Raw genomic sequence first — 13305 nt, forward strand, 5'->3', positions numbered from 1 at the left:
TATTATACACCAACTGCTTTTATTTAATTTCAGAAACCGTTCACAAGATGGTAGAAAAAAACTTACAACCACTTCTAATTTAGTCTTTCATTGTTCCCAGTCAGCTCTAAACCCATTATGTGCAAAGCCCATTTACCATGCATCTAGATGATAGATACAGGCTATGAAATTCTTGATTCTACTTGTAGCAGCTTATGCAGGTGCAGCCAAATACCAAGCCTCAGGACAAATTGTACACAAACTTTACAATGTAGAATTTGAATTTAAAATATGAAACTTAAAATCTACACAAAACTGGTAAAAATCAAGCACAGATACGAGGACAAACTTAAAACCCATGTGAAAAGGAGTCTCGTCTTCCTTTCAAGTGCTTTATTCTGCTACACAGTCAAAATGAAGATGTAAGCTTGTGGTTAGTTTAAATTACACTCTGTAGATACTATAGACCAATTTAAAAGTTACACATACAGCAATAGATGTCCATTGGTTCATCTGGATTACTTATACAATCCAGCTGGATTGTTGAAAACAAGTCAGGCAAAATTTGAAAGAAAATCCTTGTGCAACTTTTTAGACAAATGTTTACTGGTGGGCACACTGTACCCCAGGTCCATGATGGCTGCTTTCTTCATCAGAACTATCATTATAAGCTTCACGTCTCTGGCCACCACCTGAACCACGAGTGGTATCAAATTCTTGAAGATCTACCTCTTCTGCATCACCAATTACATTGGGAAATTCTGGTCTAGCTGGCAGAAGATCTTCAAGTTCCTGCCCCAAAAAAGGAAATGCATTCAGTATCGCATCTACAACTCCTAAATAAAGTGACCGGTTTCCCCACAACTTCAAGACACCACCTCCATAAAACCAACAGCTCCTCGTATCATCAACCAAAAGTGCAATCAGTAAATACAGTTGCACTCTGTAAACTTATCACACAGCAACAGAAAGATTCTCCTCCTTCCCTCGTCTGTGTACCATCTGCACAGCTCTTAAACGCAGCTTCCATAAATTCGTTTTTCAAGGGGTACTTCCATGTAACACATGGCCCATAAAAAAGGTTAAAAGAACTTGAATCTAAATTTAAGCACTAAAAGCAAGCCCATGAGGTACAACATAGGTTCGTTGCACACTCTGTCAAGACACCACATTTACGCTTGAAAAACTACTTACTGAAAGCTTTTCCGGGCTAATCCAGTTATTTTCAGGAAACTGAACATCAAATTTAATGTAGAGATCCCCTTTCTCAAAAGGATTGCGATACTGTGGCATTCCTTCCCCTCTGACTACACGAACACAACCTGCAATTCAAAGAGAAGTGAAGCAATCAGGAGAGTGCTACTGCAGAGTCATTCTCTCTCCATACAGTTCTCTGTTTGCCCAGCCTAGGTTCAGCTGACAGGACAACAACAGTGGGATTAAGTGCTGAAGAAGCACAAAGGCATAAACAAAGAAATCCTGATCAGGTCAAGCCTACCTGGTTCAATTACTTTTCCAGGAGGATATTTAACCACAATCTGACGTCCGTCAAGGTGCTTAAATGTGAACTGAAACCCACACAGTGCTTCAACAAGTCCAATCTTGTGTGTCATATGCAAATCATTCACATCCCGCTGGAACACCTGGAAAACAAAGGAGATGTCCTTTCTAGTACTATAATCACAACTCCAGCAGACTCATTATTGAGAATTCGTTATTATTTATCCTTAAAATTCCACATCAGGGCAACAGCCTCTGCACAAAGTGAACTTGAGTCTATTAATTCAGACAGCTTAACGTGCTTGGGAAGCTTGTGCCTGACCAAGTGTCATCTAAAATAAGCCAAACACCACCACACACCGAGGTAAGATACAAATTAAACCTGCCTGTACAGCAGCACTGCTCTTTCACATCCAACACCTTCCACACAAGCAACCTATAAACAAAACTGACGAGAGTTTGACACTATTTCCCCTGCACCAGAGTATATAAACCACATCTTTGTTCTTCAGCTCTTGTCCTCATGTGTATCTGCTTTAGCTCCCTTGACCTACAGCAGGACTTTGATCACTTAGTCCACAGCTGTCGGAAGTGATCTTTAGGCCACTTAACTCAAGATTCTTAATCAGAGTAAATCTTAAAATTTGTCCACTGGCAGTACCACGAGTTCCATCTCAAGGGAAATTTTAAAACACAAAGTCTACCTAGTTTTACTCGCTAGGACAAAGTACAGACTGGCAGATTAGCAGTCCTTGACACAGCTTTGAAAAGCTTACAAAGTACCTAATTAGCAGATAACCAACATTATATCCTTAATATATGACTGGAGTTTAAATTTGTACCCTGCTACTCTGTCAACAGGAAACCACTCCTCAAGTGCAACACACAAACTATTTATTTCATCACAGCTATACCTGGCATTTTTTAACAGTAGAATTAAAAAAGGAGCAGTCACCTCAACTCTGCCCCACATGAGTTTTAACAGGAGAAGATAAACTGCAGTATTTAACTCCAAAGTGCAGTGTGTATAGTCCAGAATACAGTGGATGTATGTCTCACCAAACCAGTATAAAATAATAACCTTTGTTTCATTAAGTGAATCAGCAACATCACCATTTTGTGTCATTTCCAGAACCACAGCAGCAGACACAGAGAGCACCATCTGGGGCTTTTATCAGGAGTTCCCTGCCATGTCACAAGACATGGAAAAAAGCCACACTTAGAATTTTGTTAGTGTCATGAGCAAAGCGAAATAAAGTTAACGTCCTGAAAGGCTCTTCACTGTATCTACTGTATCAAAGTCAGTCTGAGCTCATCAGAGAAAGCCACCTCTTCCCAGCATCAGCAGGCACCAGAAGCTGCCTGTCCTCTGGCTTAGGACTTGCCTGTTTTTTTCTGGCTCACCATGAAAGCCACGTTACACACTATAAATCTATTAAAAGCTATTCACCATCTCTCCCAGAGCCGCAACTCTATTAAGTACTTTAAATGAATGGCCATCTATATAACTTAAATATTAACAACTGGAATAAAAGGCATTTAAAAGAAACTCAAAAGCATTACCTCATTCTCCTTCTCTTGGAGTAAAAGGACAATATCACCTGGTTCCACACCAGGAGCTTGATCTGCTTCTCCACTGAACGTAATTCTTTGCCCATGTTTCATGCCTTTATCTACATGGACTTCAAGTATTTTTACCTCTTTGATCACCTTCTTCCCTTCACATTTTTTACAGCGGTCTTTTTCATTAATTACTTCACCTAAATAAAGACAAATTTTGAGTTCAGAGATTTTGACATAGTTTTACCTAGGAGCTGGATGAGACTATTTGAAAGCAAGCTGAAGAATTTCTGCAACGCAAATAGCGATTTAGATATCGCTTCATGAATTTCTCTCAAGAGGAAATACAGGCTTCATTTACCCTAGCTGAGACAGGGGGAAGGAAGAAAGCAATAAAATAAAAGTTCCTTGACTGCCCCATCTCCCAGAATGTCCCCACAAGACAGTCCTGAGTAAATGCAACCAGCAGAATTAGGGAGTCTTGCACACAAAAACAGAGGAAGAGAGCTGGTTACATTCAGATTCACCCCTACAGAAGTAATTACTGCTTCCAGCAAACTGAAGGGTGACAATCCAAAATGGCTTCAATGCTCTGTTCTACCTCACCTTTATTTTTCCAGTGAGCTCTTGTCTCTATACACAGTAACCAAAGTCTTAGGGCACATGGACTGTAACATTTCGGTACTAAGTGCCACAAGCAGATGCACTTGGCTTAAAATATTAAGCTTCTCACCTTAAACCACCTTTCTGTGAAACAAAGCATAACATTATGATGCAGTTGAAACTACAAAATATGTAGGTTAGGCATATGAAATGTTAAAGACAACATCATTTATGAAATGTTTTGACAAGTCACAAAATACAACTCTTTGTAGCTTGAGTGTTGTGACGAGTAATTTCATCCACAAGGTGATGTTACTATTCTGCCAACTGCAGAAGACATAAAAAGAAATCAGATGGAGTGCTGAACTTGTTACACCCAAAGAGAACCAATTCAGGCAAAGATATCATCTTAATTTGAAGAAGTTAAAAATTCCAGCTTTAGGTTCCCAGTTTTAACCTACGACTGGCCTTGGGCATCGGGAGCTGCAAAAAGGCGAATAGCTCCTAAACCAGCAACATCTTGAGCTTTTACTTTAACACAAGAGCAACAGCAGTAAGTAATATTCAAACTGAAGTGTTTTGAAAGATGATCAATCCCTAAAGCTTGATCTTCTAGGCTGCTTTTCAGTACATTAAACACTGTAAATCTTGCTGCTGTTCTGAATGAAACGATTTCTCCATGCTGCCACCGGAGTGAGATGCAGCTGACTGTGTAAGGGCAGAAGTGTCCTGGATAAGTTCCTCCTGAGACTTCAGCAGGGTCCAAGCAAGCACATTCAGTACGAGAGCAGAGGCTGGCCTACCTTCTCCATTGCAGTCGGAGCACACGGACTGCATCTGCTGCACCATTCCCGGCGCCAGCTGCCGGATCATGATGCGCACGCCCCGGCCCCGGCAGGCGTTGCACTTCTGAACGGAGCCGGCCTTCCCTCCCTGCCTGCAGCACAAAGCAACACTTGCATGGAAAGGAAGTTCCTCCGAAAAAACCAGAAACCCCTCCAGCAGTAGGTTAACAGGCCTACATGCCCAACTGCACTGCCAATTGCAGTTCGGTTCCCTGCTCTCCCACCCTTCCCCCATACCAAGCCCTTCAATAGTTCCAGTTCCATCAACAGCATCATTCAAGTTCAACAATTTGCTGGTCTGAAAGCAGGCTCCAGTAAGTCAAATACCGATAAAGATCTGACATAGGAGATCCTTCATTACACTATCTGCCAACAAAGCAAGCAGAGAACTCAAAAATACAAACAAACTTACCCATTACATGCACTACAAAGGACATTCTTGCTAAGTTGTAGTTTAGTTGTCTTTCCATTATACAGATCTTCTAAAGAGACTCTACAAAATAAAGTATTTCTCCTGGGTTATCATTTAACAACCTACTTTCCCCATGTAATTAAAATACTTGCTTAGGACAAATAAAAACGAAAAACAGCCTAGATATTCCTAACACGACTAAATCTGCCGTCAAAATACGATTTTAAAGCACCATTTTGGCTTCCCCAAAGAATTATTGAAAAAAAATTCCATACATATCAATATACACTTGGAAATCTGAACATAGTTTCGGAGAAAAGCTGTAATTTAATCGGAAGAAACCAGACAGGATTAGTGGTGTTTCTGAACAAGAAACAAGCTTGTCTAGAATTTTAGGTGCTATTATACAGTCATAATTAATTATTATTTTTAATTCTACCAGGCAGGTGAGAAGCAAACCTCTGTAAACACTCCAGACAACAATACTGCCTATTGCATAAATGCATAAGAACACACAGAATACTTCCTACTGCATTGGGTTTTCTACACAAGAGAGTTTGGTGGGCAGGGGTTAGCATGTCCCCAAGGCCACTTAACTTTTTAGTGTTTCTCCTAAAAGGCTTTGTAAGTGGATGCAAATTTCAACTCAATGTATTGAGAACAGGTTGCCTGGCATCAGTATTTACAAAAAAAACCATCAAAGCTCTTTAATAATATACCATTGAGTACTAGCTACTAAACTAAGCAAGCATGTGAAGTTAAACTGACTTCACCAAGCCAACAGTTTGCCAACCACAGGAAAGATGTTGCTTAACTGAAGTTCTTAAAAGGGACCTGCCCAGCAGGCAAAAAGCCAGCCATGACTGCAAGAAGAGATCTCCAAAACACAGTTAGATGTGATATTCAAGAATGGCTTTGACAAAACAAACAAAACCAAAACCAAAGCCACCACACACACACTTTCCCATTAATTATGAAGTTCAACTGTAGTTCCAGCTGGCACTGCCCTATGAATTCAAGTCTTTCCAGAGCACCTCCACTTTCCCAAGAATCTGCCTGGTAAGTAATAATTGGGTGCTGCAGGCTTTTCCAGATTAGAACTACCAAACATAATTATGGAGCAAAACAAAGAAAAGAAAGCTAACAAAGTACATAATTCAAATAACCTGGCAAAGTATTTGGTAGCCTCTAGATTAACCAACTCCACATGACTGGCCCCTGCTCTACACACAACATGCAGCTCTGAAGAGTAGTGCAGACTGCAGAGGATCTCAGTTGAGAAGTGGATCAAGCAGCAGAGTTTCTATGGTCAGGAAAGCTTCAAAGTACTCACTTGAGTGGATGCATCATATCTTCTCCTCTTCTTCTACCATTGCGACTTCTACTCTGGCCACCCATGAAATTGAACAATCCTCCACCAAAGATGTGGGAGAAAATATCGTCCATTCCACTGCTCCCACTGCCTTCCCGGAGCCCCTGCTCTCCATATCGATCATACAGCTCCCGCTTCTCGGGGTTTGACAACACTTCATAGGCAAAGCTTATTTCTTTGAACTAGGAGAGGAACACAGACGAAACAGCGCATGATAATTTACAACTTCAAGGCAGCATTTTACAAGTTTCTCCTCCTGCATGAACACCTATCAATTAAGAAGATACACAACGAAACACTTTTCCACCCTCATTTTAACATAACTCATTCTTAGCAAGACTTTAAAATCAGACTTGGGCTTAGTTTTGTTACATCTTACCACAAAAAAAGATATTTTACTGCAAAACCTCGTTGGCTTTGCTCTTCACTAGCATAAAGTAGATCTCTTACAAATGAAAAAAAAAATGCAACTGAAGAAAACCCCCAAGTACACAATACTGCAGAAGCCAAAAGGCAGAATACCCAACAGTTACATACTAACAGCAAAGACTTCAAGATGCTGGGCTCTTAAAATACACTAACAATTAAGTAGCTTACTGAAATGTACCTTAATGTATTTGGCAAATTAGTATCTTTTCACAGTCATCTCTGCTCACCTCTAAGCAGCCATGAGAACTTCAGGTTGGTTGAGGATAATCAGCTGAGTCAACTTAATTGACAATTTTTAAATTGCTTTTAGCATAACAAATCTAATTCAACCTTCCCACATATGTAATTTGCTTTATGCTGCAGCAGTTTTACAAATCGCTACACGTACGTTTTTCCACTTTGGAAAAATTTGAAAAACTGACTATCTTTTTCAAATTCCTATGTACATGCCAATGCCAGCTGACATTATTGTAGCAAACGAGAAGCAGTTTTTTCCTCAGCATTACCTTTTCAACCAATTTGACTCAGCCAACTGCTGCATTTTGTCATGAGGTACAACAGCAGGTTTTAGACTGAGAAGTTGACCAGACAATGCTCCCTCTTACAGTACTGTTTAACAACTTAAACAGCAAGCTCCCAACACCTGTATTCAGCTCCTCAGATGTTACTGTAACAGCAAACTTAAGGTATTTATAAAAAAAAAAGATGAGTCTTTCTTACTTTGTCCCCTGCATTTGGATTCTTATCAGGATGGTATTCTTTGGCCAGTTTTCTGTATGCCTAGTTGAAAGAGGTAGAAAATTAGTTAACATTTCCATTAATCAGTTCTTTTCTAAGAAATTCAAGTAGTGTCCCCAGGAAGAAAGAAAATCCTAACAAAGCCAAGTGAAAATACTACAGTGTTTTGAAGTCACTCATCCATTGACGCAACCTAAAATAAAACTGACATTGCTATATGCATACATTAACTAGACTTGCATTTAAACACAGCTACGGCACAAAACAGCTAGAACAAGTTTTCCTGCTTATCCTCTTTCACTTAGATGGAGAGTCCCATTTGACTTCGACTAAAATGATTTACTCTTTAGAACCCACTCAAACCCCACACCACAACAGTGAATTTGAACCCATTTGTCTTTGCCCTCAATCACAGCAGCCCAGTAACAACAAAATGGCTGCCTCAGCTTCCCATTCAACCCTACAACCACTCACAACCATCATTTCCTTCTTCCCTCCCTATCACTGATGGAAGAGTTCACCTCAGAGCTGAGTGTGAGCTACATGTGCAGAAATGTACAGAGCACTGCTTTTATTTAACTTCATTGGTATAAATCAGTAGGAGGAGTAAGTACAGCCAAAGCCCCAGAAGGGACTTTCCAGAGGGCTTTTTTCTCATCAGCACTTTGACACTGGGGACCATCACTGGATCTTCAGCTGCCCTTCACCTGTTCTGGTCACACTTGAGAGGATCAAGGCAAACACCACAGCAGGCAAAGACTTCTCCTACCACTGGCGCTAATGACGACAGAAATTTCAACCCTTCCTCTACTCCACCTCAACACCCCTCAGAAACAATCAGGGGATAGAGATTAACAAATTACATTGTATACAGTCTTTTGTTTTGCAAATTACAGCCATTAAAAAAGCCACAGTGATGCAACTGCAAATAACTGAAGTATCAATTCTTGGAGAGGATTTTTCAAACACTTTATTTCTGAATAACTGAGTGCCTAAACTAACTCTTTAGAACTACACTGATAAGAGCTTTACAGAAAACCATAACATCACAAGTTTTGAACAAACAAATTTCCTTTTTTTATATCCATGCAGTTTTTTCTCATTAATGACTGTACTTGAAACACTCTGTACTTCTGCATGCAATCAAGACATGATGAAGAACTAATGAAATAAAAACAACGCTGATATTACAAGCCTAATATTCTAAAGCACAAGAAGTGTAAATCCCAAAACTCATCTATCTTACTGAACAAATCACCCATCAGGAACAAAGCATAATGTTCCACAAACCTGGGGATTCTGTTAGCATGGACGTTCCCCATATACCTTAGGTATTACAACCAAGAAAAAAACCAAAACACCACTAAACTGATAAGCTAAGTAACATTACATAATCAGGAAAAAAAGGAGTTTGCAATGGTGATCTTTTAAATGAGAAAGCCCTCACATCTCTGCTGATAACAGCATTTCAAGGCCACAGCAACTCTTACAGCTACCCATGGCCCTAAAGGAAGCCACAACTATTTCTTTCATCAGAACCAAAGCCAGAATCAAGGTCTCCACTGGGAACATATATAACTTCAGTAAAAATTTATTTAGCCACTGTAAAAGCCTATTTTCTCAGCCCTTGCAGACTAAGATTCATTTTCACCTTTTCTATACTGTTACAGAGGTTAAAATACCAGATTTTAAAGCATCCACGAAACCTCTCAACGACAAGAAGATACACATGAACTCCTTGGTGTTGCAGACAGCTGGAAACTTTACATTCCATGATTAGTCTAATATGCTGTAATTAACACTGGGTGGTGCAGGCTATCCTAGCAGAAAACTGCTCTGGATTTCATTCCTACGGGACACGGACAGCTTTAAGCGAACTCTGCAAGAAAACAAAATATTCTGGTGGACAGTGCTGTATACAAAACAGAACCTTCTCCCCGCCTGCCTTCCATCTCCAGCCAATTTCAACACTGCAATTGCCGATCCCTGCACAAATGAGGCTGCCGCGTGCATGACGGGTAAGGCGCAGTTGTTGGTGCCAGCACCACCCACCCGCGGAAGCCTCTGCTAGTGAACCGTCTGGTTCATTCTCCTCCCTCACGTGGAAGCGGTCATTAAGGGCTTCTACCAAAAAAAAAAAAAAAAAAAAAGAAAAAGAAGAAAAAAAAAAAAAAAAAAGAAAAAAAAAGTGGTTTACACACTACAGGGTGGAATTGCTATAGTGACGACCTGGCTTCAAGTTTTCGCCTCCCCTCTTTGTTTACCACGCCTTGCCGCTTTCAGCCTGGGAGCAATCGCATCTATGAGCGAAACCGAATCCTCCCCAGGCCCGCACGTGGGGCGGACAATGGCACGGGCGAGGATCGACCCGCGGGGATCCTCACCCCCAAAAAGCCCTTGCGGCCGCGCACGGCGCGGTGCCGCGGGGGCGGGACGAGCCGCGTCCCGCCCGCGCCCGGAGCCCACGCGGGACGGGGCCGCAGCGAGCGCGGCCGGGCCCCGCCGCCCCCTCCTCCCGCCGGGCCCTCGCCCTGCCCGCGGCCTCCCCGACCGCCCGGCCCCGGGCGCGGCCTACCGGGCACCGCGCCGCGCCCGCCCCGCGGGCCCCGCTCGGCCCCGCCGCCCCCGGGCCGCCCCCCGCGCCCCGCTCGGCCCCGCCGCCCTCGCCGCCCCGCGGGGCCCTGCCCGGCCGGGCCCACCGCCCCCCCCTCCGCCCGGCCTCCGCCCCTCCGCCGCACCTTCTTGAGTTCATTGTCGGAGGCGCCGGGCGGCACGCCCAGGATGTCGTAGAGCTTCGTGTCGGCCACGTTGGCCATGGCGGGGCGGCGGCGGCGGGGCCGAGCGGGGCCGGGCGGGCCGAGGGCGGCGCGGGCAGGGCCGAGACCGGCGGCAGGACACGGACACGGACCGGCCGCGACGTCACCGCGCACGCGCTGCGTCACCGCGCCGCGACGCGCGAGGCGCGCGGCCCCGCCCCCGCGGCCCCCCTGACCCAGTTCCGGCGCGGCGCGGCAGGGGGCGCTGTGCGCGGCGCTGTGAGGGCACCGGCGGCCGGGCGGGCAGCGGGCGCAGCGTCCTCGCCTGTCCCGCCCGGCGCTGCGCAGCCTCAGCGGGCTTGGAAATGATCTCTGAGGGCGTGTGGCCCCACCTGTGACTGAACGTTTCCATGTCAACCCGACCGTGGTACTGCGTGCCCTGTCCAGTGTCCAGTCTTTTCTTAAACACCCCCAGGGACGGTGACTCCATCACCTCCCTGGGCAACCCGTTCCAATATCTAACCGCTCTTCCTGTGAAAAATTTCTTACCTAATGTCCAACCTGGCCGTCCGACGGTGCAGCTTAAGACTGTCACGTACTGCCTGGGAGAAGAGCCTGAGCCCCCACACCTGGCTGCACCCTCCTGTCAGTGGTTTGTAGAAAGTCCTAAGTTCATTCCCTGAGCTTCCTTTTCTCCCGGCTGAGCGCCCCAGCTCCCTCAGCTGCTCCTCATCTGACCAGTTTACCCCCCAGCTCCATTGCCCTTTCTCCGGACTCCCTTCAGCACCTCAATGTCCTTGCAGAATTGAAGGGTCCAGAACTGGACGCAGCGCTCGAGGCGTGGCCTCACCAGTGTCCGGTGCGCTGGACAGTCACTGCCCTGGTCCTGCTGCCCACCCTGTTCCTCACACGGGCCAGGGGCCATTGGCATTCTTGGCCACCTGGGCACACCTGGCTCATGCCCAGCCTTTGTTGACCAGCACCTTCAGATCCTTTTGCACCAGACGCTTCCCAGACACTCTGCCCCAGCCTGGAGTGCTGCAGGGCGCCATTGTGGCCAAAGGGTGGGACTGGCATTTGGTCTTGTTCAACCTGAAATGCCAACGCTGCTGGTCTCTCTGACATTTTGAAGCTGAAACACCACTGTCCGTGCACCCACGTCCCCTGAGCCCCCAGCTCCTGCCTCACTGGTGTGTGTGGGGCACCTGCACACCAAGCTGCCACCTGCCCTCAGGCACAAGTGGGTGCTCCTTCAGGGACAGATTGCTGAGGGGTTATAAATAGCGCCGGTACCCATCTGCTCTGGTTTTGTGCTTTGCTCCACTGCTGGGATCTGAAGCACCAGTTGCTGTGTGAGGCCCAGAGTGACTCACAAAGCACACCAGCCCCAAGGCCCCGGCTGGGCACCACTCTGCAGGCAAATAAAAAGCTGGGCTGTGTTTAATTAGATGTTCTTCTCTTAAAGCTAGGCTAGGAGAGCAGCTACCAAGGCCTTCCTCAGTTATAGTCTCTTGGTCATTACCCCCTTGTTAGGCAAGGACTGCCTGGAAGGCTCTAAGAGCTGTGGCAGGTGTGTGGCTAAGGGTGATGGCACGGGGTCTGTACCAGGGCAAACCCCAAAAAATGGCTTCTTGGCTTTTTTCTGGGTAAGCCTCGGAGAGGATGCTCCCTGAGGAAGCTGTGAGGCCTGAGGAGAGGCTGCTGGGAACAGATTACTGACCTGACATATGAGAGAGAACAGAAAAGGCCCTTTCAAAACATTGTTGTGCTTGTGGCATAGAAATTTGAATAGGTCCCTTGCCTAAGGGGTTCAGATCTGAGTGCCTGAAGGCTTCTTCCCTCTTTGTCTGTCAGGGTACCCTTCCTTTTGACACAGCCTGTGGTTGCTGTGGCTGGATTGGGAAGTACTGTCTGCTGCTGGCTTCCCTGCTGCTTCTTGGGCGGGTGTTTTTGGGGCCCTAAATTCCATCAATGTGTTTATTTGGCCTGTAATGATTCAGTTCAGTACATGATGGCAGTCCCTGCCTCCAGGGTTGCAGGCGTGGCAGCAGTAAAGAGCTTCTAAAGAAAATGGAGGCTAGTTTTGGAGGGAGAAAAAGAGTGGCAGGGCAGAGAATGGTGCTGGAAAACAGTCCTATGGACTGTAATTATTAGTCTGGTTCAGAGTGCACAGAAAGAAAAAAAAGCCCTTGTAAGGAGAGGTGGGTTTCTTTGGTGTGGTTGGAGGCTGCCTGTACACCCTTTCAGAATTTCATGGTTTAACTTATTTTGCTAAACCCAGTAAGGCTTCATGATTTGGTTTACCTGTGTTCTGCTTGGCTTCGACCTTTATTTTGGTAAGGCTAAATTCATCTACTCTAAGAACTTTCTGCTGTGCATACCTGGCTTAATCTATTTTAGATTGTACTTGCTGACAGATTCATATGTTTCTAGAGAAGACTGGTTTTGTCATACAGGTTTTTCTTTTTAGTGGGCAGTCAGATAGGAAGAAAAGTTAGGAGTGTGTGGAGGAGTGCTGCTTTGCCCTACAGCTCAGATTTGTATTTTTAGATGTTAAGCAGAATCAGCAGCACTGATATAAGCAGTATGCAATATGTAAGGAATGTTTAGCATAGCATAGCATTTATGTTTTCTTTGCATTAAAAAAAAAATAAAATCTAAAGCTCTAAGAGGGCGAGTTTGCTCAAACCAGTGGGGTGCCATCCTTACCTATGCCTACAGGGAGGAAGTTCACTGAGAGTATGAATCAGCCCAGACTTGCCTGTCCTGGGAGCTGAGTGGCTTCTGAAGGCACTTGGCATCTTGGCAGGCAGACTGTGAGCCAGGAGTGCTGGGCTGTAGGGTGACAGGTGAGCTCAGGGTATCAGCTGCAGCACCAGCCAAGGAGGCAGTTCAGCAGCAATGTTCGCTGCTTTCTTCTTCCCTGCCAAAACAGCCCTGTTACTACAGGCCTGGTTTATAGCTTGCACAATCAAACTAGGTAATAAATAATAAGAAAACTCCCCTGGGACAAAATTTTACATTTTATTTTTAAGTGGAGCTAAACAATCATAAGCTGGGATGATTAGTTTTTAATTAAATTCAAATGCAGATGAAGAGCAAGGTGGTGTT

At 45.0% G+C, this 13305-nt stretch overlaps 1 protein-coding gene across 1 annotated transcript; it reads right to left on the reverse strand.

Moving 5' to 3' along the window:
• On the reverse strand, positions 1–10355 carry DNAJA2 (DnaJ heat shock protein family (Hsp40) member A2). The gene is made up of 9 exons (XM_066194289.1): positions 10177–10355; positions 7421–7480; positions 6233–6453; positions 4900–4980; positions 4446–4579; positions 3043–3239; positions 1478–1622; positions 1174–1301; positions 1–771 (listed from the first exon to the last, which is right to left on the reverse strand). Exons 1-9 carry the CDS (start codon positions 10252–10254, stop codon positions 583–585), a joined length of 1233 nt encoding a protein of 410 aa, XP_066050386.1. The 5' UTR covers positions 10255–10355; the 3' UTR covers positions 1–582.
• Positions 10356–13305: the final 2950 nt, after the last annotated feature.

The sequence above is a fragment of the Chamaea fasciata genome, unplaced genomic scaffold, assembly GCF_029207755.1.
Source record: "Chamaea fasciata isolate MVZ Bird 193981 ecotype frontalis unplaced genomic scaffold, bChaFas1.0.hap1 SCAF_12, whole genome shotgun sequence".
Lineage (NCBI taxonomy): Eukaryota > Metazoa > Chordata > Aves > Passeriformes > Sylviidae > Chamaea > Chamaea fasciata.